This window comes from Colletotrichum chrysophilum, assembly GCF_026319265.1.
Source record: "Colletotrichum chrysophilum strain AFK26 chromosome Unknown scaffold_22, whole genome shotgun sequence".
In the NCBI taxonomy this organism is placed as follows: Eukaryota; Fungi; Ascomycota; class Sordariomycetes; order Glomerellales; family Glomerellaceae; genus Colletotrichum; species Colletotrichum chrysophilum.
In genome coordinates, this window is record NW_026517309.1 from 109,577 (window position 1) to 135,957 (window position 26,381).

Sequence of the window (26,381 nt, forward strand, 5' to 3'; positions counted from 1 at the left end):
CCCCTGGCGCGCACCAATCAACCCAAAGAGACCAGACCTTGTCGATGTCAATGCCTGCTTCGGCGCTAGCAGCTGTTCTGTTGGTGCAACTGTCGCGCGTGCGGTTCGGTGCCGTGCCATTGAGCTTCGGTTCGGGGATGCTGATCTGAGAATTGGATTGGCATGACGGGAGGAAAGGATCCTATCCTGGATGGGCGTGGCGTGGCGTGGGTGAAGGAAGGGTGAAGGGTGAGGGGGCAAGACCTGGACTACCTTGGGCATTGCCTGTGCGGGGGAACGGGAAACCCAGCCCGGCATGCCAAAGTTGACGATATTAGTCGTTCCAAAAGGTATAAAGACGAGAGAAGACGAACCGCTCTCAAGTCTTGAGGAACAGCTCGTCACTCTACACACTCATCAACTCATCACTCTTACAACACACACAAGCAACCAAACGCTCCTCCTCCTCGTCGATAAAGTTTCCGCCCTCCCGTCTTAGACGCCGCCGCCGCTTTCATCTCAAGCTCATTCACACACACACTTACACCCACATACCTCGACCGTGCGACATCGCTCCTCCATCTCCTCCGGCTGCCCTCCCAGAGACAACCACCGGCTTCCACCACCAACGGATCACCACTTGCCATTGACTTCCAGGCCAAACTTCATCCTTCTTGGACTTTGCACATATCTTAACTGTCAATTCGACAAGATGTCTCGGTACGTAACCCGTCTGAGGCCGTTCGTTCTCGGCGCCCAGCTCAACAAGGCGCATTCCAGGCTCGCAACCCAATCTCTCCCCGTCGCTCCTCTGGCCGCTGAGCCCCTCCTCAACCAAACCGTCGTGAACCCCGTCGTGAACCCGGTCAGGAGCTTCAACACCACTCCCAAGGCCGCCGTCCCCCTCACATCGCCCACCATGACCCGCGTCCTCCCCGAGTTCAGCCTCCACGGCAAGGTCATTGTCGTCTCCGGTGGTGCCAGAGGTCTTGGTCTCACACAAGCCGAGGCTCTCCTCGAGGCCGGCGCAACTGGTAAGAACATCATACAAAAACAACTTACACACTTAGGCACACGACACTAAAACACGCGCTTTCACAGTCCACGCCATCGACCGTCTCCCCAAGCCCGACCCCGACTTTGAGAAGGTCGCCCTCAGAGCCGAGACGGAGCTCGCCACCACCCTCACCTACCACCAGGTCGACGTCCGCGACGTCGCCTCCCTCAACGAGATTGTCGCCGGCATCGCCGACAAGCACGGCCGTCTCGATGGCCTCATCGCCGCCGCTGGTATTCAGCAGGAGACTCCCGCCCTCGAGTACAAGGCCGAGGACGTCGACAGGATGATGGGCGTCAACGTCACCGGCTGCTTCATGACCGCGCAGGCCGTCGCTCGTCAGATGATCAGACTCAACACCCCCGGCAGCATCGTTCTGATCGCCAGCATGAGCGGCACAGTCGCCAACAGGGGATTGATCTGCCCGTAAGTTCTCACATCTCATCTACCCCTCTCTTCCCCTCAACAGCAATGAGGATTCGCAAATCCTTCTATGAGGAGAGGTTCCTTCGTGGTGACACAAGACTGACGTAACACGCGGCTTGCAGTGCATACAACGCCTCCAAGGCTGCAGTTCTGCAACTCGGACGCAACCTCGCGGCTGAATGGGGCGTGCACAACATCCGCGTCAACACCATCTCGCCCGGCTACATCGTGACCGCAATGGTCGAGGCGCTCTTCGAGACCTACCCGGAGCGCAAGGAGGAGTGGCCCAAGCACAACATGCTGGGCAGACTCAGCAGCCCGGGCGAGTACCGCGGCGCCGCCGTCTTCCTGCTCAGCGATGCCAGCACCTTCATGACGGGCAGCGACCTGCGCATTGACGGAGGCCACTGCGCCTGGTAGACCATTGCATGGTTTAGAAGGGAGAAAAGTGTCTTTTTATTGGGTTGATTGGTCGTAATACATCGATATCAGGAGTCTAGCGTATCATCTTGTTTTTTTTTACACATATAATACAATCACATTTTATATCAGCTTTATTTGGTCCTTCTCAAGCGGGACTCGTGATACCCGGACGACCCAGTTTCTCCACGATACCCTTGTTCAGATTGAGTCTTTCCTCAATCTGAGCTGACGAGTGTCCCTTCTCACGCATCAGGTGCATCTGCACGATGGTGTTGAGGTCCAGCAACGTTCTGCCGTCGTTCCCGCTCCTGCCCATACTCTCAAACTCCTCTTCAGCTCGCTGTTGCAAGGCGCGCCTCGCCTCGAGAGTAGCCAGTGTCGCGTTTCGTGACGTTGGAGGGAACAGGGGCCCCGGATTTGAGATGGCAGCCGCGTGAGCTGGCAGCGACGCCGTCGAAGTGGCAGAATATGTCGGGTTGGGCTGCACAACGCCCATCTGGCGCAGGCGGGAGGAGAACTCTTCGCTGACTTCGGGGTTGATCGAGTCCGCAAGGACATCTGGAAGAACAGCATGTCAGCGACGCTTTTCGGGCCATTCGGTCAGGAAGAACAGCTCACCATCTGTCTTGGACGTCGCAGCCTGTGCCTTTGCATGTGTGGCGGGCTGCGATTGAGTAGGGGGGGCCGGAGCTGCCTTGCTCGCTGATGTGGGCGGCACGGCGCCGGGCGCGCGGGTCGGGAACTTGCGCGCCGCGCCTTGTGCTGCTTTTGACGATGATGCGCCCATTGCGTCGTGCTGTGTCAATTGGTCGTCGGTGAGAACCAGCTTTGGCGAAGTGGAAATGGAGAGCAAATGGAACACTGTGAGCGACCGGGGAAGCTTGAGATTCTTTCGCGGGCGACAGCTTATCGATAAGCAGCTTTACAGGAACCGCCGCCGATGACGCTTCTATGATTCCTGGGGGACCGAGGCACGTCAGACGATTCCTTTGAGTTCTGATTGGCTGCAACTACAGTGGTCACTTTTCCAGGTCTGGGGTAGCTGATCTTTTCTCCAGCTTTTCAATCAACACACACAAAGTTCCATTAACACACAATATGTACAACGAAGAAGAAGCTTATTTACGGTGTTTTTGCGAGATGGTACCGGCCGCATTGGTTTCACCACTTCTCGGGCCTCTCACTCATCATTTATCAACACATCATCACACTCAGCTAATCTCTGCGACGTGGTTCGTGACCAAGCAAGTCCACTCGTCGGTGCCGTAGTAGATAGTGTTGCCGTCGTTGTGAGTCTGTCCAGTGCTGATGGTGTCGCCGAGTTGCCAGAAAGCATCGCCAGCCATGCCGGCCGTCGTGGCCGACGTGATCTGCCACGGCCTCTCCAGCTCGCAGTGCCGCTCGGGGGTGCCGTCTAAGTCTCCGTGTCAGCTAGCGTTTCTTCAATCGCCGCCTCGAGTGAGGCTACGGTTGTCGTTGCGTATCGTTCACTTACACTCCTCAAAGAAGCATGGCTTGTTTGCCGCAACGCACTGAACAGCGTGGTCCGTCACCCACTTGCTGCCCGCATCGTACCCGAGTCCCCCTATCTTCATGTCAGCTACCGTCGTCACCCTTCGAGTGAGATATCTTCCCTCAGAACTTACATGAGTTGGGGTAGAAGTGGAAGGTCGCAAAGTCGAGCGTGGTGATGTTCAAGAGGGCAACCCAGTCGGTTCCCTCAGAGTACTGGTACGGGTACGAGGTATCCCCGGGCAGCCCCATGCCCTCGTCGCCGAGCGTCACCATGTGGTTGGGGTCGAGGCTCTTGACGTACTGCGACGTCGTCTTGGCCCAGTTGTAGATGACGCTGGTGCTGCAGCCCTGGCAGCGGGGCTCGTTGGCGAGCTCCCACGCGAGGATGGCGGTGCTCGACTTGAACCGGCTCACCACGGCCTCGATGTACTTCTTGTACTGCGTCTGCGCGGCCGTGTTGGTGTACCAGCCGTTGTGGTCGCCGCCGAAGGCGTTGACGTAGGCGTTGATGCCGCCGTAGTCGTTCCAGTTGTTGACGAAGTTGATGATGAGCTTGATGCCGTTCTTCTCCGCCGACGCGACGACGGCGTCCAGGCGCTGCAGCCCGTTCGCGCCCGTGTTGATGGTCGACCCGGACGCGCTGAGGTACTGGAAGTACACGTCGTTGGACGGGATGGAGTTGACGTCGTTGAAGCCCCAGATGCGCAGGATCTTGAGGCCCGAGGACTTGAGGTGGCCCATGACGAGGTCGACGTCGGCGTTTTGCGAGGAGCTCAGCATGGAGATCCAGTACGAGTTCGTGCCGGCGTAGTACTTGGTCACGCCGTCGATGTTGAACTTGGTGCCGACGGCCTTGGCGAAGCCGGTGCCGGTCGCGGGCGGCGCGGCGGTCGAGGAGGTCCGGACCGAGGAGGAGCTCGAGGTGCGGACGGTGGAGGTGGCGAGGGTGCTGGTCCGGGAGGTGGTCGTCGGCGCGGCGGTGCCTGTAGACGTTCAGCTCTTGTTCTTCACCAAGAACGATGTTGCGACGACTTACCGGGAACGCACTGCGAGTACCAGGCGTTGGAATACTGGCATACGGCGCCGGCCACGCAGGTCGTGGGTCCCGTCCAGCCCTGTCCACCGCATTGACCGTACAGAGCTTGCTGCGCCGAGACGGCAGCCGCAAGAGAGAGCACTCCGGCAGCGACTGACTTCATGTTGAAAGACTGTGTCGGTGTTGTTCCTGCGAACTACCCTTCAAAAGCAATGAGAAGGCGCCGGTGGGATGCCGTCATTTTGTAGTCTCGACGTGCATCGCCCACATTGTCCTGATCGGCAACATCAGCCTCGACGGATCGTCGTCCTCCTTGCCCCTCGAAAGCTTCTTGCCATGTGACTGCGAAATTCCATCAATGGCGTGCTGAGGACTCGTCCTGTGTCAAGCCACGGCGGACAGCTGGACCCTGATCTCGAACGATGCTGTTAGGCACTCCGCAATCGAGGGGAACGCATCCGAAAACACCGGGGCGGATGCGAAAAAGCAGCTGGTTCACACCCACTTCAGGTCTTGGGATGGGTGGCCCGATATGACATGCCTGCGCCGGTTCTGCGTTACATTGCATGTCCAGGGCGGGAGACTGCTCGTCAACTGGAAATAATCTGGGGCGGCAGAACCAAGATTCTCTTTGTCGCTTCCACCGATCTGCCCAACATTCACCCGTCCATTGTTTTGAACCAGCAAAACACGGTATCAACCAGCTTTCCACCAACTACCCATTTTCTTGTAATTATTGAACTACTGATGAGATAAGTGGTGAGTCAAATTACAAGTCACATCAAAGACCCAGCGGCCCTTCTTGGACATAATGTCCGCCTCGACGTATGGGGCTGCAACGGCGGACCATGGTCCCCCGAATTCCGCTTTCGAACATCGCGCCCTCGACCCCGCGTCAACGGCAAACCGGCCACCAGGCTAGCAAGCTTTTGCAGATGTACACGCACAAAAGCGAAAACGAGCTGAGTCGACAACGCGGGCCGTCAGGTTTCTGGATTTGATTTCAGGTAGTCATCCGCAGCTTGCGGGATGTACGCGATGCAAATGGCGGGTTGTCCCGAACACCGCCCATCCGCGACCCCGCCACTCCGGCAGCGTGATCCGGACGTGGACGTGGATGCAGCTGAGATGTCGGACCACAATTCCTGTCAGCAGTCTCTGGGGTGGCACAAAGTTCATGTGCAAGGGCGAGTATATTCTCTTTCGTCTTTTTGTTCATTTCTCGTCAAGTCAATCCAAAGGCTGCTGTAGGCCGTACAGTTATTTCTTAACTCCGGAGGTTTTCTGCTTCTTTCTGCTTTAGCTCCGTAGCCATCGCCGATGCCGAAGACTTTTCGGTGGCCACGGGCGCCACTCCGTCGGTCTCGATGTATAAGGCCATCACCTTCGGGCCGGGGTAATGTTTGACGGCGTGCGCCGCCCACCACAGCCCGGTAATCGCCACCGTCCCTACCAAGATTACACTGCTCCAATTCATAGATGCTTCGCTCACTGGAAGCACAAAGGCTGTTGGCAGTAGGTCAGCCTGATTATCCCGTATAGCACAGGGAAACATCACAGACGAAGACTTACGAAAGCAGAAGAGAACATCAAACAACACAATGAACAGGACAGCCAGGCCGTTGACCGCGTACCCCGCTCGTCCTAGGTGGAACGGCCCCTTGGGGAAATACTTGCGGCCCGACAGCATGTTTGCCGCGAAGGGGATGGCGTAGGATATGGTCGTCAAAACGACAAACGATCCAGCGATGGCGAGAAAAGCCGTCGAACTGCCAAGCGGAATGGCACCTATCCCGGTAGCAAGCACGCCTAGATCGAACGTTAATCAAATGAGGACTGTGCAAGACCTCGACTCGACTTACAGACGAACAGGGTTGACCAGACGGGACAGCTGAGCCGTTCGTTTACTCGGCCAAACAAAGCTGACAGCGGCACGGCGTTGTCTCTGGCCAGTGCCCAGTAGGTCCTCGAAACCTTTGCGAGTTGGTTAGTCGTTGACGCGACTCAGACGGGAGTTGTTTCCCCTAGTCAACCCCTAATCAAAGGTAAACCGGCACTTTTGCTTACAGTCAACGTCAGACCCACACAGCAGGTCAAGGTGCAGATGAGCATGATGAACAGAAGCCCGAAAGCTGCGCCCGGGTTGCGCACGCCGTTATCCCCGGCCGTTGCTTGAACGTAGATGTTGGTCAACGGGAAGGTGTTGAAGCCGCCCTGGAGGGCGGTGATGTCTGTGATGGCGTACGATAAGGCGACGGCGAAACAAAAGGCATCTGCCACACAAGTCAACCAACGTTTGTTTCTCAATAAGACGAGCCAAAGACTTACAGACGAACCCCAGAGTGATCTGCAACATGATCGCTTTGGGCAGGTCCTTCCTGGGATGGCCCATCTCCTCCGCCATATGCGTAACCGAGTCAGGAGTCCCGATCGTAAAGGCGCCGTTGAGGACGCCCAGGAGAAACGCGACCCCGCCCGACCAACCGGTGGCATTATTCTCGTTGAAAGAGGACCACACAAAGTGGTTGGTCGCGTGGCGTTTCGGCATCGCCGCCAGGATGATGATGGTCACGATGCCGCCGACGATGACGAAGAAGGTGCCTACGTGCTGGGTGTGCGGCGCGTACTTGTTGGCGAAGACGATGAAGAACGCGGAGCCCCAGAGGATCAGGAGGTACCCGATGAAGACGTGGTACGGCTGGCTAACGTAGGTGTCGAGGTGGTAGACTGCGTACATGCTCACGGCGACGTTGCTCGAGATCTGCATGAGCGACGCCAGGGCGAAAATCCAGCCGTAGAAGTTGATCCCTGGTAACATATCAGTGAGTATCGCTTCACGTAATGCGCGATGCAGCAGACCGACGTACATCCGGTGAAGAAACCTAATATTCGTCCCCATCGAGGGCCTCCTGCGATGGTAGCCCAATGGTAGACGCCGCCGGCGGTCGGGACCGAAGAGGCAAGCTTGACGCTGCATCAGTTGCAGCTCACGATGTCTTCAGAACAAGGGATAGAAGTGGCAGGTACAGACCTCCGACAGACTCAGTCCGATTAGAGAGTAGTAGAAGACGGCGACCAGGAGGCCGTAAACGATGCCGGGTGGGCCACCGTTGACTAGACCAATCCCGGTTGGTTACGGACATTTAACCTGCGAGACTGAGCGTGGACTCACGAATAGAGACCGAAATCGACGAGCCCAATGCGACCCAAGCGTTGTCCACGGTGAGGGCCATGCTGGCAAGTCCCAGAAGGCCGTATTGGCGCGACAGCTGGTCCCTGTGGCCTGCAGCGTTCAGGGCGACGCCATCTTGGATGACGACGACGGTTTCGTCGTCCGAGGTGCCTGGCTCCTCGACTCTGGTTCGTACTTCTTCTCGCATCGTGGTGGGTTTCTCACGTAGATGCGCTTCCAAGCGGATCTAGTGCTGTTATCTCGAGTCGTCTGCGAAACGGTGTGTGGACCGTCACGATGCACCGCTTTAGGAGGGAAGACGAGGTGTAGACAATCAAGGGTGACAATAGACACGGCAAGCCGGAAACCCCAGCGTGGTAGCCCGCGCGGGAGGCGAGAAAAGAGAAAGACCAGACGGAATATGTGTTATTTGAAGCAATGGGCTATCTGCTTGAGCAATGCCAACGTAGCATCGTGTAGCGCCATGTCTTGGGATGAAGATATCAGACACTTCATCCCTAGTGGCCAAGACGCAGACTGTGCGATGGCGCGGTGCTAAGATTGACGTTGCATAGTCTTCTTTTTCAGCCAGTCAGCCCGCATAAGCTCATGCTGCTGTGCATCGGACTCGTAAAGCCAAGATAAGACAAGAGGCAAAATCGTACATCAGTAGCGTGTTATCGGACTGCGTGATACGGACAGGACGAACAGTTTCTTTGCCTCGACGTGTAGAGGATTTAGGCTGTGGCATTTCGCTTCATATGCGCGCCACATCTTGCGTGGGACGGGCCGTCCAATCTGTGCCTGGCTGATGGACCATTCAGGACGGCAGGATAGCTAGAGGTCTGTGGTGTAAGGGGGATGCATTTTGACAAATGATGTTCGCCGGTGCGTGCGGAAGGATTCCAACCGGCAATGTAAGCTTTCCTTGGGCAGCTTTTCCCATGTCCATGTGGCATGTGCTACAGAATCAGTCAATGCTCGAAAGCCGGCAAACAAACCGAAGGCATATTAGTTGAGCGTAGCAAAGGATATAAACGCCAAGACGGCTTGTTTACTGATGTGTCCGATACCCAAGTTTATGAATGAAAGAAAGCGGCCAACCGAGGCGCGCCGCGGCCTGTGCTGCATGCAATGGGAGAGAGCTATGTTGGTGTTCGAGAGTCCGAGGTGGAAGAGCACCAGCCATGCAGCCAAGGTTCGCAATGAAACACTGCCAATTCGCATCGCGTTCGGTGTTGTGGACCGCAGTCAGAGTCTACCTTAGATCAGAGAGGCTACAGGGGACTTTTGGGCCGATACGATGCTCTCGCATTCGTAAGGTATGTATGCCTCATCTGAAGCACCAGGCCTCGGAGGCCTGAACCAAATGTCTTGGTGAGATATGAGTGAGCGAGTTTAAGTGCCAAGCGTGATGGCCAACCGGAAGAAAAAGATGCTGGAGGATGGCTAGCTCATTGGGGTAGCACTGGAAAAACTGTTGGCGAGTAGAGTTTTTCTCGCTGACCGGGTTTTGAGTCATCACGATGGTTCGCGATTGAAGGCGATCTCCTGCTGAGACAGGACGATGCCGGTGAGAGAAGGGTTAATAGATGAATTAAATAGACGAGGTTGGATGAGATGGGCTGATGTGAAGGATCGTGTTGGGTTGAGGGATGGGAGGAAGACTTAGCACTGTAATTAACCCCGCGGCCCGGGCATTTAGCGCCGATAGCGCCCTCGTCCTCCCTCTTTCGGTCACTTTAGCGAAGATGAACAAAAGCTTAACAGAAGCGCCAAGTGGGGCCCTTCTTTTCAACGTTCCATTTCGGCGAGGAACACACACAGCCCACTCACCCTCTACTCATCCATCTCCTCCATCTTCGCGAAACAAAGATTCACAGCTTCACATCTCCCTGTCAAACACCAATGGGCATGCAAGTCATTTGCTTCCAAGCCGCGGAAAACCAGCGCAAGTAAGCACTTTCGGGCCACTGTGCCCCTGTTTCCACGTTGCGACGACGACTCGGCAGTCGTGCCATTGGCTTGGAACCTGCCGTCGAACCTTCGCCGCCACAAAATCCCTGCCGTACGGCAAACCTTCAGGCTTCTTCTGTCTGTCGAGATCCCTCGAAGAATCTGCTGCTGTCCTTCCCCCTTGGCAGCCTCGAGTCTTTTTTGATGGGTTAGGGGAAGACGGTGATGCTTACACTCTTGGCAATAGAGAAACACGGTTCGGCAAGCCACTAACAAAAGCTGACATGACATCGAAATTTTTCCTCCTCTGGAACTCTTCCTACTTTCGGCATGTCTTCTCCTTTCAGAGAAGGATGATTCTTATCGTCTATAAATAATACCCACAAAGCACCGCCGACGAGTCTGTCCACCCAAATCCACGCAACAAGCAATCCCCTGCCCCAAGCGCCGACCGTGTCTCTCATCCAATACCCCACGAACACGGAACATCTCACGCAAACCTGTCATTCCAGAGCCCGGACACCTCCTTTCTTAACTGCCGGTTCTATCGGCCGGGGACCATGCCCAGGTAATCTCCCTGCGATGGCCATGGTTTCCCCGTCCATTCGGAATCCCATCCCGAGCACCACCTTACCGGTCATGGAATCCTCGAGGATTGTTGATCTTGCCGCTTTTTGTTTTCAGGCACATTACATGGGCCCCGAGGGAACCGTAGGAACGGCAGCTTTTGTCGTGCAGGCATCCGGCTGGACGTCAGCTTGAATCCTGGTGCCTTCTTTAATGTGAGACGCTGAACTCATCATTGCAAATGGGGTATATACATAGGCGAACGACCCCCATCCTGAAGCACTTTGTTGAGAGCCTCCAGCGAGTTCGTTCTGCCCTTTTCGTTCTTTAATCTGTTGATGACTTGTTCCGTTGCGATGTTTTCCATTCAGCATCACCCTTGCGGTTACCTCCTCCTAGCCTTGATTTCCTCGGTGCTTGTAGAAGCAGCCCCCAACCCTTGCAAGGCCTGCCCCCCGTTCACCAAAGGCAGCTTCACAATCCAGCAGTATCAGCTGTACCCCGAAAATGCGGACTGGGACGTTAACAACTGTATCGTCTACTTTGGGTAACTGAGCCCGACCCCTCTTACACAACTCACGCACTAACCCGGTCCCAGGTCCTTGTTCAACGCCAGCGTAGCCGTGTACGACCCGTACAAGGACTCGGTGGTGGACATCCTCGCCTTCGCCGGCATCACGCACAACCCAACCCTCCACATCGGCGGCGTCCAGGTCGACCAGCACACCAAGCTCGTCTCCGTGGTCGTCGACGCCGCCGCCGCCTTCAACACCGCCGGCCAGGACATCTCGGGCGACAACTTCATCATCAAGTACGACCCCGCCAAGAAGCAGGTCCTCTGGAACAAGAACATCACCGCCGTGACACAGGGCCAGTACGGCGGCTTCCAGGACATCGAGCACGACCCCCGCGGGAACACGTACGTCGTCGGCTCGTTCCCGGGGACCATCATGAAAGTCGACCCCCAGGGGTCCGCTGTCGATCCCTGGTTTCTCCCGCAGCAGATTAATCACACCAAGATGGGCTTTTCCGGGCTCGCGGCAACGGGGGATATCCTCTTGGCGAACAACAACGAGGACCGCCAGATCTACCGGTTCAATATGAAGGACGACAAGGGAAAGCCTGAGCTGGTACCGAGAACGCCCGAGGTCAGCCTGGACAGCACGGATGCGATATACCTGCCGCCGAGGTATGACGGAAAGGTTCTGCTCATCGCAGAGAACCTCAAGGGCATCACCGTCTTGCGGTCCAAAGATGGGTCGTGGAAATCAGCTGAGCACTTGGGCACTGTTCCCAACAACTCTACAGCAGCCCAGGGCGGGATCGTCACGGCGCCGGTACAGATTGGGGACAACCTCTTCATGGTGGAGGAGTTCTTCGCAGACCCTCCCGTTTCCGGCTCAACCGCAGGAAACAGAACTAGTTTCCCATTGGTTGACATCACTTCTGACGTTGAAAGGTTGCTGAAAAAGACAGCCGGCCGTAGATGAGCCAGATCAACGGACCGAGAGTAATAAAACACATCATCTTTTCTACACTTTGGTACATCTTATGCACACCCTGATTAACTCTGAAGACTGATAACGTCCCCGAATTCGATCTGCTGCCAAAACTCCAAGGCATCATGTGAAATCGCCAGAGTCCAAATCGCGAGTACAAGCCAACATGACGCCCAAATGCCGTCGGGGTATTACCAAGCTAGATAGGTCCGAACCAACAACCAACTGCCCAGATGCGCAACCAATTTCGCTCGAAGAAAGTGGATAACCGCCGAAAACCTCAAAATTGGATGCCGAGATGTTCGTCGTACAGAGTCGAAAAGGGATCGTCCTCCTCGATGCCCAGAATCTCGTTTGCTTCCCTCAGCCAAGCCGGGGTCGGTCCCACCCGGGTGGTAGGCGGCTGGGATTGAAACAACTCCTCTTCAAATATGTCCTCATAATCAGCCGTCTTAGCTCCCATCCATGCGTCTTTTCCAGTTTTACTCCAGGGGCTGACATCTTCCTCCACCTGCTTCGGCATGGCCGTACCCTATCCGGGGCCGAAAAGGTGTGAGGCTCCAAAATCTTCCTTAAAGCCAAGGAACTCTCCTCTCTTACCCGGCATCGGCTCTCCGATGCCTGAAGGCGAGATCTTGGAGACGTCCCTTCCGAACTTGTCCTTGTAGATGACATTGCCCATACCGTCAGCTTTCATTACGGCAATCTGAACGGGCTCGCCATTATAAGGATCGATCAGGCAGAAGTGGCGGCCGACCTGGAAGGGGCCCTTGTGCTTGTCCTTTGCGAGCTCGCGCGCTTTCTCGACCTGGCGACCAACCATGCTCTGATGCTCGCTAATGGGCTGGGGGTGCAACATCATCATCTGCAGTTGAGCGTCGGACTCCTTGGTGGGCTTGAAGGGATCGGCCAGCTTTGTCTCTCGGATCGGGCTGCTACTCATCATAGCGCCAGGAGCGTATCTGCTTGGGGATGGAGTGATTGTGCTGCTAGATCTGTTGCTGGATCTGTTGCTGGACATAGTGTTCGAGGTGCCATCAGAGGTCGGGAACGAGACCTTTCGGAGTGACGAAGGGCGACGAGGTGTCGACGGTGTGCTACTCGATTGACGGTATCCCGGCGTACTGCTAGATGGAACAAGGCTGGCTCGGTTGTTTCTATCGGTGTCTACATGACGAGGTTAGCTAATCTGGGTAACTCTGGGCACAAGGTTGTGTTCATACGAAGTTGCATGCGGGGCATGTTGGACGAGAGGGCGGCCACCATCGGATTCTGCGTCGGACGACCAGACGGGCTGAAGTGCGACACGTTGGCTTGAATTGTCAGTAAATCTCTGGGCGAATATTTGAGATGAGACTAACGAAAGTATTCCATCTGGGACATGTAGGACGCCATAGACGCGCCGTCCAAGTTCAGATCAAGAGGGTCGCTCGGGAAGGCAGGACCCGGGGAGACGGGCTCGGGGCTCGAATGGCTCATCTGATCGTAGGAACGCTTCAGACGGGGAAGTTCCATATTTTCCCGAATATCAGAAGCGCGTTGTTGCATGGCGATTTCGGCGCGGTAGTTCGGGATCGCCAAGTGGCTGCGGACTTGGTCGGCACGGCGCTGCATCTGAGGCTCGGCAGGGCGGGGCAATGCCGAGATTCCTGATGAGACACGTTCAACGAGACTCCGTGTTACTTCTTCGGCTGCCTTGGTCGGGGTCATGGGTATGGCTGGTAGAAGAAGGACTCCAGGCAACTAGAATTTCACCGGAGACTGCCTGGCGGGGTGTCGCAAACCGGTTAACCAAGGAGGTGTAATGAAGGTCAAAACGAACGCGAACTGCCAATGTCGGCCGTGATGTGGACTCCGAAGTGTCGTTCTGGAGGAAAAACGATGGTAGTCGAGGGTGGGAAACTGCAGTAAAGGCTGCCTCGACACAAAAGGATATTGTCGAGTCGCACGTTATGCGGTTGCTAGCCTCGAGCGCCTGGTGAATAAGACGTTTGTTTACCTTCGCGTGGGTCTGCAAGGCAGGCAGACTTGGGAAGGTGCTCTTGGTCGTTGCTTCCTTTGGTGACAAACATGTTCTTTCTACACAGCCTGTTGACGGCCTATTCAAGCAACCTCGAATCAGACCAGCTCCTTGTCTTTGTTGACACTACCCCTTACCTCTCTCTTCCTGCAATGCCCCCAAGCGCCCAAGTATCACGACGCAACGATTTGAACCAAGTGTGACTGCAGTGTCTAATCTTATACATTGAATAATTTGTGGTTGCCTCTTGCGTTTCTTGAGGCTTCGTTTACATCTCTTACATTACTCGACCTGGAACCCTCGCACAGGCCAGACAAGACACGTAGATATCCTGCATCCATGACCGAAGGCAGCACCCGTCCAAGACTTCGGCAGCCAGTCCCGAAGCCATCGCGAATCCCTCACAGTAAGCAACCTGCGTACACCCGAAAAAGGGCCACCACAGATCCCGTCCGCAAGCGAACCCTCAAAGACGCTGCAAAAACCTAAACCTAGACTTGGGAGGCTTCGCAGGCGGCATCTCAGGCGGGTTCCCGTTGCCCGGCATGCCTGGCATGCCCGTGCCGTTGTTCGGGGGAGAAGGATTTCCCTTCCCTCCGCCCGGCTTGTCGCCGCCCTTACCGCCGCCTTCGCCAGGCTTGTCGCCGCCTTTGCCGCCGCCTTCACCAGGCTTGTCGCCGCCCTTTCCTCCTCCTTCTCCTCCTCCTCCACCACCGCCGCCGCCGCCTCCTTCACGGCAGCCACTTGCAAATAGCATGACCTCAGCGCAGTTCGCACCCTGGTCAGCCTTCTTATAGACGTTGTACTGCTGCTGCTCGGCCTCACACTGGAAGAACTTGGTCTGGTTCTTGAACGTAATCTGCCCGTCGCAGCCAACCGAGAACCCAGAGTCGGGCTTCTGGCCAACGTCACACTGCAGAGTCTCCGTGGGAGCTAAGTCGTCATAGTTAGTTTTCAGAGTCTTCAAAATCACAGACACCCGGATTTACTTACGAGTCCACCAGCAGCCTCGCTTCTTGTCATCGTTGACCTCCCCCTTTTCCATGTGCATGGTCGCCGGCTCAAGTCCGATTCTAAGCTGTCCGCTTTCCAACTGGCCAATGGAGCCGGAAACAGAGCCCTTCGCCATGAACTTGAACGACTTGCAATCTCTCAAACGGCCGCCCTTGCAGTCGTCACCTCCCTTTCCGCCTCCGCCGCCGCCACCTCCTGGGCCAGGGGGCGGCTTTGGCTTGTCACTAGCTCCAGGTTTGTCAGGTCCGGGCTTGTCAGGACCAGGCGGCGTCTTCGGGGGGTTTTCGCCGGGTGGTGGCATCGGCTTAGGCTTGTCGCTTGATCCGGGCTTGTCAGGTCCAGGCGGCGTCTTCGGGGGGTTTTCACCACCCGGAGGCATCGGCTTGGGCTTGTCACCTCCGCCCGGCGGCGGCATAGGCATGGGCATGGGCATTGGCATGGGCGCGTCGCTTGCTCCAGGCTTGTCCGGGCCCGGCGGCATCGGCTTCGGTTTGTCGGGCTTGTCGCAGTCCTTGGGGCCCTTACCACCGCCATGACCACCTCCCGGGAAACCACCTCCCGGGAAGTGGTTGTCGATCTGAGGGTCTGCATTGTCCCTCTTCATCCCACCACCGCCGCCGCCTCCTGGACGTTCGCCAGCGCGGCAGCCTTCTCCACGGCCGCGGCCGTGTTCGGCAGCCAAGGCATTTGCGTCGTCTCTGCTACCGAGGGAGAGAGCAAGGGAGCTCGTAGCCAGGGAAACGACAGTGATTACCGACAGACGCATCTTCCTGTTCTCTCTCGAAGGATGTACAAATTTTGAGTGTGGTATAATACAAATTAGAAAAACAGGTGACAAACGAACGTCACACGGCCCGTCAGGGGAGTATGCCCTTGGGGGAAAGGAGTTTACTGTCGGAATGGGTAAGGTAAGGAAGATTTACTCGTCTTCTCAACACGAAAAAAGCGAATGCTGTCGTGAAGAAAGGGGCAAAGGGGCGGCGGCAAGTACTGAGGCGATGGACGACGGACGAAGTCTTCTTATCTTTTTTAGGCTTTTCTTTTCGAACCACCTCGAAAGCTTGAGAAACGACATCGGAGAGAGGGGACATGGCTGCGAACACAAATCACAACGTGAGGCGGCCGTCAAATGACTAGCCGGGCGAGAGCAGAAAAAGTCTGACCGGAGCGGAAAAGGAGAACGAGGGGGTCATGAGGGGGAGGGGTTGACGGGGGTTCGATGATGTCCGACGACGATGTCAACATCATGAGAGAGTCATTCAACAAAGAGGGGTGTGTGTGGGATGGGTGTGGGTGGGCAGAGGGAACAACCAACAGGAGGCCTGAGGAGGAGGCCTGAGGAGGAGGCCTGGAGGAGGCCTCGAGGCCTGGGTAAACATGATCTCATGAACCACACACGGCATTCGTACAAACATCGGATACGGCATCCACGTGGAGACTTAAAGGCAATTGCCCTTCCAGTTTTTTTCTGCCGCCTCTCAGAAGCGAAGGAGATCATAAAAGATCAAGCTATAGAACTTCAGATGGAGCCAGATCGAGATGACATCTTGGCTGGGAAAAAGGGGGTGCGAGAAGTTAGAATCACGAACTGGCGAACCACGCAGAAACAACCACCAAAGGCGGTGACTTTTCCGACGACTTGGTTCGATTGGGCCAAGGAATAAAACTCGGAGGATTAAAAGGAAGAAGGAAAAAACTCTCTTGCTTAGTCCTGACAAGAACTCAAAACCTTGCCATTCAAATCACCCCTCTTCTTCCCATCCCCTCATCTTCGCTTCTCCGTCGCCCGATCTTTCCAGGGACTACGCGGCAAGATGCGGCGGTGAAGCGAACGGCCAAGGTCAAAACAAGAAACATGGGGAGGGAACCGGAGAGAAACAAAGTTTGCATCGAACGAATCATTTCTATTCTCTTGACTGATGAACGAGAGTCATTGTGTATGTGTGTGTATCTTTCTCTAACTCTTGGTATCTTTTTCTTTTCTTCCCTTGCGAGACGCTGAGTCGTCCTCCACTAGAGACGATCCGGGGGCAGACGAGGTTTCGTTTCCTCGAATCACAAAATGGGGCCTTGTTCCACGGGCAAAGGCTCGTTTGCCGTTTCGATCGCGACGAAGACATGGGTATCATACGGTTAAACACACTTCAAAGCTCAGCTCTTCCCCAGACGCGTGCGTGCGGAGCCTCGGAACAAACACCTTGCGGCTGAAAGCCCGTGCCAGGCTGGTGGGAGGAACAGGGAAGTAGGGGTTTTGCGGTTCTCCGGAAGAGCCGCATTCGGGTCGCCCAACATCGAAACGGTGTGCAGGTTCAGGCCGCAATCAGGTTTGTAACGGCTGCCGTTGCCCTGTGATCTCATACCAAACAGTGCGGTGACCGCACGCTGGCGGGCGCTGAACTTTAGGATCTGGAGTCCCTGAGTCGGCCCGATCGACGATGATTGGACTGTTTCCCTACCCGAGCTGGCGACGTTGCCGAAACTTCGGCGACGCGACGGATCAACATCATCTAGCTTTTCAGAGAGCCTCATGTCTTTCTCCTCTTGGCGGCAGTGCTGCTCCTAGTACTCCTTGTACTGGCGCGATCCGAGATCGCACGGACCGAGGTATTGTAGCTCGTCTCCGAGGCAGCGCCGTCACCACCCTCACTGTCACTTGCGGAGTCGTCATCAGAGTCAGCGTCCAGCGGGATCATATCGTCCGAGGCTTCATCGGCGTCTTCAGACGCCTCGGCCAAGGACTTGTCGCCCTCGGCCTTACCGTCTTCGGATCCGAAACCCTCAAACTCATCATCGTCCTCCTCCTCTTCCTCATCATCGTTGTCACCAGCGACTGTGGAAGGTCCCATTGAGGTATCAGGCATGCTCTCAGCATTCTCAGCATCATCCCGCTTTCGCTTCAGGGGCATCTCTCCGAGTCTACCACCGCGACCCTCCACGGCCTCACCCGCCTCGGCATCCTCATCCACCGGCGCAGGAGTGAACCAGGGAATCTTGCCGCGCATGAAATCGTTAAGGATCATCTTGGCGACACCATCCACGTCAGGCTCTCCCTTGCGGAGGAGACGACCGCTCTTTCGGGCAATCATCTCGAGGAACTCGGTGTGGTTCTTCCAGCCCTTGAGTTCGTAAGTCCTCTCCATGTGGTGAGGCTTCACCTTGGCGAGTACGGCAGGGATATATTGTTCAGGGTGCTCGACGTTCTCGACACGCACAACACCACGCAGAAGCAGGTCCTGAGGCGTGTCCGTCTGAGAAGGCGGGACGATACCAGGGCAGTCAATGAGGTCTGGGCGTGTTAGCTCATGCACATTGACATCGAAAGAGGTGAGCGCGACTTACAGATCTTCTTGGTGAGAGTGATGTATTGCCAGACCTTGGTCTCGCCAGGAATTGGCGCAACATTGGCGACCTTCTTCTTCCTCAAGGTGTTGACAATACTGCTCTTGCCGACGTTGGGGTAGCCGATGAGTCCGACAGAGATCTGCTTGCGCTCGCTGTGGAGCTTGGCGTACTGTCTGAGCAGCTCAATCAAACTTCCCTTGCCGAAGGGGTTGGTAATGCTAGAGTGCATGGCGAGCGTTGGCCTGACCTTGGAGAAGTATCGCACCCAACGAGCCTGTGCCTGTTAGCTTCCGCTTAAGAAAACAAACGACACAGTCATATGTGATGATATGTATGCTTCGCTACTAAGAAAACCGCCATATCGAGGCTCGGGAGAGCACTAGCAGAGTTCAACTCAAAGTGATGCAATTTCGTCTCATGATGGGAAATCCAAAACGGACCCCATCAGCCCTGATCCAAGGACCAGGACAGCGAGACGACCCTTGATATTCCCAGCGTGTAACGGAGAACCTTCCATTGAGGGCAACAGAGTGCGAAAGGATTCCTGACAAAACGACTGGGGTCTGGAGGAAAGGTAGGAAAAGAAGGAGACAAAAACTTACAGCTACGCTGGTGGGCACCAAATCGGTCTTGTTCAAGACGAAGATGAGGTGCTTGTGAGGAGCCTCCTCTGAGAGGTATTTCTCAACACTCTTGCAGCGCGTGCCCAGAGGGTCGCGAGCGTCGAGGACGTGGATGACAACATCGGAAGAATCCAACACGCGGTACAACTCGTTCCAGATACGCTTGCTCTGTCCCTTGTTGAAAATGGGCTCGATCGACATGGTAACGTGACCCTCGTCCTCGCCGTCCGCCGAAGGTCCCGAGTTTCCACTGAGCAGCTTGGCCTGCTCGAGGCGCTCGTTGTACGTGTCCAAGCTCTTGTCCGCGTCGTCCATCAAGTCCGTGATGGTGCCCGAGCTGATCTTGACACGCTTCCTCTGCGCCTTGGGGCCGAAGGTGCTGCCGAAAGAGGATGTCTCAATCGTCATCTTGGCCTGGTGCTTCTTGAGGCCGTTGGTCTCGCCTTCCTTGATGAGAGACATGGGAAGCTTGTTGCTCTTCAGGAGGACCGAGTATGGGTCGGCAGCCTTCTCCGCCATGGCACTGCGAAACGCTGTCAAGCTCTCTTGGGAGATGACGCGAGTGTTGTTGAACCACTTGCGGTTGGGCTCGATCCGGGCGTTGGGAACTTCGCGGCTCTGGAACGACGCGGCCTTGGTGATCTCACCGTCGGCATTGCGCTGGGCCTTTCCATCCTTGAGGATATTCAATTGGCGCACCCTCTTGGCAGAGCTGCAAAGATATGTTAGCGACGCGTCCAATGGGTCCAAAAGCCATGTTCCTGAAGCAGGAAGGGGGATAGGCTTACCGATAGAAATTTTCGCCCTTAGTCTTGACGTTGCCCATGCCATCGCCGGTCTTGCCCTGGCGAACCTTTCGGTTCGCCTCCTTCTTTCCGGATCCCATCTTCTTGTGACCGCGAACTCGCCCAGTCGTAAAATTGAAAGAGAAGAGGGAGGAAGACTGGGCAGGAGTTGAAGTCGGTGAGTTGTAAAGGAAGTTTGAGAGGGGGAGGTTGGCGCTCGCGCAAAAGAAGAAGTTCTCTGCGCACTGGTGGGGTCCTGGCATTTTTTTAGTGGAGTTGCTGAAATTTTTGGAGACTTCGGGTCAAGCACGCGCCGTACCCCCGACCAGCCAATCAAAACTCTGATTCACTCCTCTCCACTGTGAATGGCACATTCACGCCCCGGTGTTGTCTCTTACTGGTGCTGCTCACCTACTGGCAGCGCAGAAATCCCACCCAACTGCCCCTCCAGTCAAGCCACCGGTGTGTTTCTATCAAACCCTGGACAATCGAGAATTTCTCAGGTCCATGAGCCTACCACCACGGAAGGTCATCTCAAGCCGCGAGCCGACTCCATTCCCAGCGCCGTCAATCTCCTCACAGTCGGTGCCATTAAGTTGGTCGAAGCCGACTAGGCTAAAATGTCATCACGATGCGCATGCGCGCGCCTGGCACGGCTCCCCGTCGCCGCTGGATCCAGCATGAACCTCACACGACCCTTCTCGACCACGACTGCGAACCTCAAAGTGCCTCCCGAATCCCCCGAATGGATCCAGGTCCCGGTACCGCCTCAATCTCAGTCCTCTGAGCAGAAGCTCAAGGTCATTAGGGGAACCCTCCCCGTGCCCCGCGACCCCTTCCCGCGCAAGGAAGGAGACCGCAAGGTCAAGCCCGAATACCTCGAACAAACGGCCCCGACACCCTCGAACGAAGCCTCCCAGAGGCCTGTCGAGCCAGGCTCTCGCCGGGAGCACCGCCGACTCATGGCTGATAGCCGTCGTGAGAACCTCAAAACCGCCCTCAAGGGCCTCTACCAGCGCAAGAAGACCACCGTCAATGCCATATCAGCCACTTCGAGGCAGCGTCGACTCGATAACGCACGCGCAGCCAAGGCCCCCGAGCGTGAGGACGACCGTCTCACCCGTAGCTCAGTTCTGTCATCTCTCAAGACTACAATGTCTGTGGACCTTGATCCTCTCCGTTACGAGCGCGCTGCGGAGAGCAAGGCCAAGACCGCCGCCCTCGCCCAGCAGAAGACCGATGCGAAACGGGATGCGCTTATGGAATTGTACATTAACGCCTCCAACTTCATCGTCACCGAGGAGGAACTGAACGAGGAGCTGGACAGGCTGTTCGCCGAGGATTTCTGGAAGCGCCAGGGCCAGTCTATGGTCATGGACCAGGAGAACGCTTGGGACGTCTGGGGAGCGCCCCCAACGGTGCAGACCATGTTGGAGGAAATGTTCAAGAGAGAGACAAACGCCATCGACTCGCAGCAGACCGAAGGAACCAGGTCCGTCAACAGACAGAAGACAATTGCCGAGGAGTTGACCGGTGGCAAGATGAAGGGTTCAGACTAAAGAGCCGGCTCAGCTGGCGGGTCGTACACAAATTGCGGTTCAGCCCTGTAAAATCTCACGTCTTCAGTTGTGGTGGCTTGAACCAGACAGCATCCGCATGTCACGCCTGGGTGCAGTGTCGCCTCGGGTGCATTCAACTTGTACTACCATAGATTCTTTGTAGCATTATAAAAAGCCATCGATATCAAACTAACAAGACGTACATGTCCTCCAACGCCGAAGAACCCCATATGCACATTGACAGGCTTTTGCCAGTCGAAATAGAAACTGTTATGTGTCTGCGGGATCTCTATGAAAACGACCGGAGCCGCCACGTTCTTGATGCTGGCGGCCTTGATGCTCCATAATCGTACACTCGTATACCAAAGGTACTTTTGCCGCCAGCAGGCATGGCTCATTACCTCTTCTCAACGAGAAGGATGTGCATGGCAGCATAAGCAAGGATGATGAAGACGACTCCAAAGACACCGAGGCTAATAACATCGGTCCAGAGAGCATCGTTGTTGAATCCGAAGGAGCTGAGAATGGCTGCTCCAGGGACAGTGATGTCTAGTCCGTACTTCTTGTCCACCAAAGTGAGTTGGAGGACTTCGTTGACTATGAGAGACTCGAAACCGTAGTGGAAAATGGAGAGAGTCTGAAGCCAGATAGCGGCCTTAGGAATAGCGTTGTGGTTGAGCAGCAGGCCCGCAAAGAGCAAGCTGAACAGCATGACCAAGCTGCCAATCAAGTTAGCTACTCCGCCATCCTTGCAGATGATGCCGATGAACAAGCAGATGGCGGCAGCAGCCAGGTTGAAGAGGACCAGGACGAGGATGAACTTGAAGAAATGGCCGGCTTCAGGGACCAAGCCAGTCATTGGGTAAATGATGGCACCCATGAGAAGGGGAGGGATGATTCTCAATGGGACGATGTCGAACAGAAGCTTGGCCGCAAAGTATGTGATGGGATGGTAGTAGCCGTTGGCTCGCTCGCGCACGAACAAGAGCCTCTCGGTGGCAAAGACGTTCAAGCTCGTGAGTGTGCTGAACCCGAAAAGAGCCAAGAGGAAGAAGAAGAGACCCAAGCGGTTTTGGAATCCGGGAATGTCGTCAGTCAAGCCGTAAAACAGGTATCCAGACAGAACCGCGAGAAGGATGGCGATGGCGTAGTGCGTCAACATCAGAATTGGGTTTCTGTAGAGGTTCTTCCAGGTTCTGTTTGAGAGAATGATGAATTGGCGACCAAGACCGACCCGAGCATAGCCCTTGCCGATGGCGCTGATGTTGATGTTGGGGCCCTCTGGGTTGTATCCGTTCGCATTCTGGCCGTTGGCGCCTCGGGCAGCCGAAATCGATTGCTGGATCTCATCGTGTGTGGAACCAGCGATATCCGACTCCGCAAAGGATCTGATCAACATGTCCAGATCGGTACCGATGTAGGCAGCAGGGGGAAGATCATGGGGATCCTCAACGTTGATCGTGGGAACAAAGCCAGCAGGTTGGTTCTGTAGCTTGTAAGATCCAACATCCTCACCGCCAGCGTCGGAGGAAGCCGCAGTGTCGACAGTGTTCTTGCGACGCGTGTAGAGCTCCCGCTCCTGACGAATCCTGACCGAGTCGCGGCGGCTGTTCTTTGGGCGCGAAGTGGAAGATTCGACACCACTGTCCTCAGCAATGCTTCCAGGGATGCTCGCAATGGACTTAACAGCAGTAGTGCTGCTGGGTCCCAGGCTGGCGACTTCCGCGTTGAGGGTGCCATCATCCTCTGACGTAGTAGATCCGGCATGCATCGTGAGGTCGACGAGGTAGTCTGCAATGTTGAAACCGGGGGGGCATGAGTATCCAATACGGTCGAAGTAGCCCTGGCATTGCGAAAAGGGGCCAGAGTAGACTGCGCCTCCGCGCGCCAGCAAGATGAGTCGGTCGAACAGCGCCACAATGTTGGATCGCGGCTGGTGAATCGTGAAGACAACGGTTCGCTTGTAGTTCTTGGCCAAGGTGACCAGGCACTCGATGACGTTGAAGGCATTGTAGGCGTCGAGGCCGCTAGTAGGCTCATCCAAGAACAGAATCGAGGGGCTGGTGACAAGTTCACAGGCGATACCAACTCTGCGTTTCTCTCCGCCAGAGATACCTCGGCCCTTGCCTTCCTCAGAGCCAATCAGCGAATCACGAATGTGGTAGATTCCGAGTTGCTTCTCGACTTCGAAGACGCGCTGTTCCTTGGCGGTTCGGCCCATATTGCGAGGCAGACGAAGAAGCGCGCTGTTGAGAATAGTCTCATGCACCGTGAGGGTGGGCAACATCGTGTCTTCCTGGTCGACGAATCCGATGACATTCTTGTAGTCCGTGTCGTTTACCTTTTCACCGTTGACGAAGAAGTCGCCAGAAATGTTACCGCGCTTGTTCTTCCGAGCCAGGATATCAAGGAACGTAGTTTTTCCAGCACCCGATGCACCCATGATGGCGGTGACCTCTCCGGGATGGGCCATGCCTTGGATGTTGTTCAAGATCCTCTTGCCGTTGAGCTCGTAGGCAACATTCTCGAAGTACAGAGAGGCAGGCTTGTGGTTGGTCATAAGCTTCAAGCTCTCATCATCCGAATCATCCAAAGCGATAGCGCCATAGTTAAACTGCCTTCTAGACAGGTACCAGGTGAGAAGAATGATGGCAACGACAAACAGGGAGCATGCCGCGATGATACTGGCGATAAGTGGAGTGTTGATCTTCTTGACGGGGCGCTCGTAGCCAGGGACCTCGGTGTGGTACAAACACTCGCCGGAACGGCAAGTGAGCTGGATGCTGCTGTCGCCGATCAGCTGAAGGATGAGATCGTCCATTGCGGGCTCTTTAAACGCGCAGTTGTTGATCCCTCCATTCTTTTGAAGACACTCAAACTCGGCGGGGCCCTTGATCTCCTCGACGAGGAAGTCGCTGATGTCGACGGAACCATTCTCGCCACAAAGCATTCGCTCGGAGATGCAGTTGCACTCGATCTTGTTGCACTTGTAATCGGTGCTGTTCTGGCTCTCATTGATATCGGCCTTGGACGAGCACTCGGTCAAGTGGCAGTAGAAGGACTCGCGCTCGTCAACCCAGACTGAGGATGGTTAGCAACAGATATTGACTCGTAGCTTGAAGCGCAAGGACTCGGCTCGGACTTACATTGGAAGTCACAGTTACCCTCCTCTTTCTTACAAGTGAAGGTAACCTGGGGTCGCTTGTCGCCCAGAAGGTCGGTAATCTTCTTGTTGGTGACATCACAGATCTGGTAGTTGTGGTTGATGACCTCGCCATTCTGGTAGCACACGCCACCCTCTTGAGAGGGCATTAGAGCATTACACGCCTGGTTGCTCGTGCAGACGTTGCAGTTGATGCCGGTCCAGCCGTCGTCGCATTCGCAAAGGTCGCCAGATCGTCGTGGCCTGTCGGTGTTGTCGCCACGAGAGAGGGAACCGCAAACTATCGGGGGTGTCAGTGATGCGCCTCGCTTGTGCGACAAAGCGGTTCCAAAGTGGGCGGCGTACGTGGTTCGAGGCAGTCGTCACCGCCGAAACCCTCGGGACAGTTGCATTTGCCTGTATAGTCATTGCAGCCGGCGAACTGAGTGCACTTGTGGGCGGGAAGGAGACAGTTGAAGCTGCGCGCAATGTTGTCAGCCTTGGGGTCATGGTCGCAATTCCGACAGCGGTTCGGAGTGCCAGTAGCGGATTCGACGAGGTCGCAAAAGGCGAGATGGAACTCACCAGGGAGGGCAGTTGTCGGGACGATCGTCAAGCAGCGTCAGCTGAGCTCGCAGCATATCGGCGGTGGAATAGTTGCGCTGGGCCATGGCGAATGTTGGAAGACACGCCAGGGCCCCGATGAGGAGACTCCTCAGGCTTGGAGGAGCCATGATGGGCGTTTCGATGAAGAGACGACGCCGCACCGATAAGCGGACGAAGGAGCGGGCTCGGTGTTATCGTCGATGATGAAGGCGACTAAAGGAAACAGACGATGTCAGAAGAGAAAAGGAAACATGAAGGTAAGCAAACGGAGTGATGGATGAATGGCAGCAGAGCGGCGGATGGCGAAGAAGCTCTGGCTCGGGTTGGCTGTGGTAGCAGGAAGAAGAGAGCGGAAGATAGGTAGGCAGGCAGGTAGGTAGATGGGCAGATAGACGACGTACCTGTGACCTTGTGGCACCGCAGTCCAAGCTGGCCGAGTGACGGAGCCGGTACCTTGCTGAAGGAGGAAGCTGGGGTAGGTTCCCAAGAAGGTCTTAGGTCGTGGGTGTTTGTAGGTGAGTACGTACACACGGCCGATAATAACCCGCGTGCCCGCTTGGCTCCCACGTCCCACGTTCCGCCGCCCAGCAACGCGCCGCACACCTCAGTTACAGCGACCTGGACACCTGTACGGTGGCGTCACAGTGGACACGTCTACCCCACTGCGCCTGTCGGAAACACGCACCAGCGTCCCGTGGGGTGGCTGAACTCCAACAAGTGCTTCCACATGGAAGTACAAACACAACGCAACAGAGTTCGGGTGCCTGATCTTGGTTGCGCTGTTTTCCGCTGCCCGCTCAGGCAACCAGCTGCGTGGGACGGGACGGCGGGCAGACTGACGCTAAGAATAACCCCCAACAATCTGTCTGTCTGTACCTGTATTTGTGAGAGGCAGACAACAGGGAACACGCCAGGAGCCAGATCCATGAGCATTACACTGTTGCTAAAATCTACCCGCTCATCTGGCGGCGAATTGCCCATTGAAACGACGCCTCGCAATGCGAATCCGGTCCTAAGCGCAAAGTAAGCCACATGTTGACAAGACAAGCACAGAACATTACGCAGTCCATCTGACATGTTAATCTTCAGCCCACACATGCCCAAGGGTGGACATCTGTCCCGCCATGTCAACGACTGGTACCTCTAGCAAAAGAACAGCGTGTCTTGGCTGCGACATGGCCAACTCCTTCTCTCGGATGAATACAGTATATAGTCAGCATCCAGGACAGGACCCCGCCCTCTCAAAATCATGCTTTCTGCGACGACTGACACTGCCGTCAGATCCTGGGCGGATTCGAGAGCTGGGGAAGTGTGGAGAAGCCTCGTAACAAGGATGTCTAGATCCCACCCGACCGTCCGCCAATGTGGTTTGTAACTCAAGAAGAAGGGAAGAGCATGGCCAAAAGTCAGGCCAGACCAAACAGTTGTTGGTTCAGCTACGACATTGCGGCCAGAGGATTGGTCTCGTGAGCGGTAGCCCATCTAAGCCACAGCCGAGGCACTCGAATGCCCCGGTGGCATGTTTCTAGTGGGCTTCTCAACATGCTTTTAAGCATTCCACTTAGTGAAATCCAAAGGCGCCAAGATAGAGGTTTACAGTCCGATCTACCGTCTTGTAGTCCGCTATTATCAAAGGATTGGCAAAGTGAAATCAATTCGA

The 26,381-nt window shown here is 55.7% G+C and overlaps 10 protein-coding genes across 10 annotated transcripts; 3 read left to right on the forward strand and 7 right to left on the reverse strand.

Annotated features, from left to right (window-relative positions):
- Positions 1 to 691: 691 nt before the first annotated feature.
- On the forward strand, positions 692 to 1,882 carry COL26b_003788 (uncharacterized protein; the record flags this gene model as incomplete). Its single annotated transcript, XM_053176679.1, has 3 exons — positions 692 to 1,013; positions 1,081 to 1,462; positions 1,585 to 1,882. The coding sequence occupies 3 exons, from the start codon at positions 692 to 694 to the stop codon at positions 1,880 to 1,882; spliced, it is 1,002 nt and encodes a 333-aa protein (XP_053039289.1).
- A 148-nt stretch (positions 1,883 to 2,030) lies between these two features.
- COL26b_003789 (uncharacterized protein) lies at positions 2,031 to 2,672 on the reverse strand (the record flags this gene model as incomplete). The annotated part of the gene is made up of 2 exons (XM_053176680.1): positions 2,031 to 2,443; positions 2,504 to 2,672. The coding sequence occupies 2 exons, from the start codon at positions 2,670 to 2,672 to the stop codon at positions 2,031 to 2,033; spliced, it is 582 nt and encodes a 193-aa protein (XP_053039290.1).
- A 424-nt stretch (positions 2,673 to 3,096) lies between these two features.
- COL26b_003790 (uncharacterized protein) lies at positions 3,097 to 4,599 on the reverse strand (the record flags this gene model as incomplete). Its single annotated transcript, XM_053176681.1, has 4 exons — positions 3,097 to 3,299; positions 3,381 to 3,470; positions 3,532 to 4,383; positions 4,437 to 4,599. The coding sequence occupies 4 exons, from the start codon at positions 4,597 to 4,599 to the stop codon at positions 3,097 to 3,099; spliced, it is 1,308 nt and encodes a 435-aa protein (XP_053039291.1).
- A 1,104-nt stretch (positions 4,600 to 5,703) lies between these two features.
- On the reverse strand, positions 5,704 to 7,816 carry COL26b_003791 (uncharacterized protein; the record flags this gene model as incomplete). The annotated part of the gene is made up of 6 exons (XM_053176682.1): positions 5,704 to 5,885; positions 6,009 to 6,245; positions 6,299 to 6,410; positions 6,504 to 6,667; positions 6,765 to 7,244; positions 7,609 to 7,816. 6 exons carry the CDS (start codon positions 7,814 to 7,816, stop codon positions 5,704 to 5,706), a joined length of 1,383 nt encoding a protein of 460 aa, XP_053039292.1.
- Positions 7,817 to 10,372: 2,556 nt separating this feature from the next.
- Positions 10,373 to 11,621, forward strand: COL26b_003792 (uncharacterized protein; the record flags this gene model as incomplete). The annotated part of the gene is made up of 3 exons (XM_053176683.1): positions 10,373 to 10,435; positions 10,503 to 10,678; positions 10,730 to 11,621. The coding sequence occupies 3 exons, from the start codon at positions 10,373 to 10,375 to the stop codon at positions 11,619 to 11,621; spliced, it is 1,131 nt and encodes a 376-aa protein (XP_053039293.1).
- Positions 11,622 to 12,162: 541 nt separating this feature from the next.
- COL26b_003793 (uncharacterized protein) lies at positions 12,163 to 13,340 on the reverse strand (the record flags this gene model as incomplete). The annotated part of the gene is made up of 3 exons (XM_053176684.1): positions 12,163 to 12,592; positions 12,854 to 12,902; positions 12,992 to 13,340. The coding sequence occupies 3 exons, from the start codon at positions 13,338 to 13,340 to the stop codon at positions 12,163 to 12,165; spliced, it is 828 nt and encodes a 275-aa protein (XP_053039294.1).
- A 776-nt stretch (positions 13,341 to 14,116) lies between these two features.
- On the reverse strand, positions 14,117 to 15,430 carry COL26b_003794 (uncharacterized protein; the record flags this gene model as incomplete). Its single annotated transcript, XM_053176685.1, has 2 exons — positions 14,117 to 14,583; positions 14,644 to 15,430. 2 exons carry the CDS (start codon positions 15,428 to 15,430, stop codon positions 14,117 to 14,119), a joined length of 1,254 nt encoding a protein of 417 aa, XP_053039295.1.
- A 1,759-nt stretch (positions 15,431 to 17,189) lies between these two features.
- NOG2 (GTPase required for pre-60S ribosomal subunit nuclear export and maturation) lies at positions 17,190 to 19,677 on the reverse strand (the record flags this gene model as incomplete). Its single annotated transcript, XM_053176686.1, has 4 exons — positions 17,190 to 17,950; positions 18,004 to 18,280; positions 18,609 to 19,341; positions 19,418 to 19,677. 4 exons carry the CDS (start codon positions 19,675 to 19,677, stop codon positions 17,190 to 17,192), a joined length of 2,031 nt encoding a protein of 676 aa, XP_053039296.1.
- A 417-nt stretch (positions 19,678 to 20,094) lies between these two features.
- On the forward strand, positions 20,095 to 20,973 carry COL26b_003796 (uncharacterized protein; the record flags this gene model as incomplete). The annotated part of the gene is made up of 1 exon (XM_053176687.1): positions 20,095 to 20,973. One exon carries the CDS (start codon positions 20,095 to 20,097, stop codon positions 20,971 to 20,973), a length of 879 nt encoding a protein of 292 aa, XP_053039297.1.
- A 397-nt stretch (positions 20,974 to 21,370) lies between these two features.
- Positions 21,371 to 24,849, reverse strand: COL26b_003797 (uncharacterized protein; the record flags this gene model as incomplete). The annotated part of the gene is made up of 4 exons (XM_053176688.1): positions 21,371 to 24,054; positions 24,120 to 24,416; positions 24,482 to 24,594; positions 24,701 to 24,849. 4 exons carry the CDS (start codon positions 24,847 to 24,849, stop codon positions 21,371 to 21,373), a joined length of 3,243 nt encoding a protein of 1,080 aa, XP_053039298.1.
- Positions 24,850 to 26,381: the final 1,532 nt, after the last annotated feature.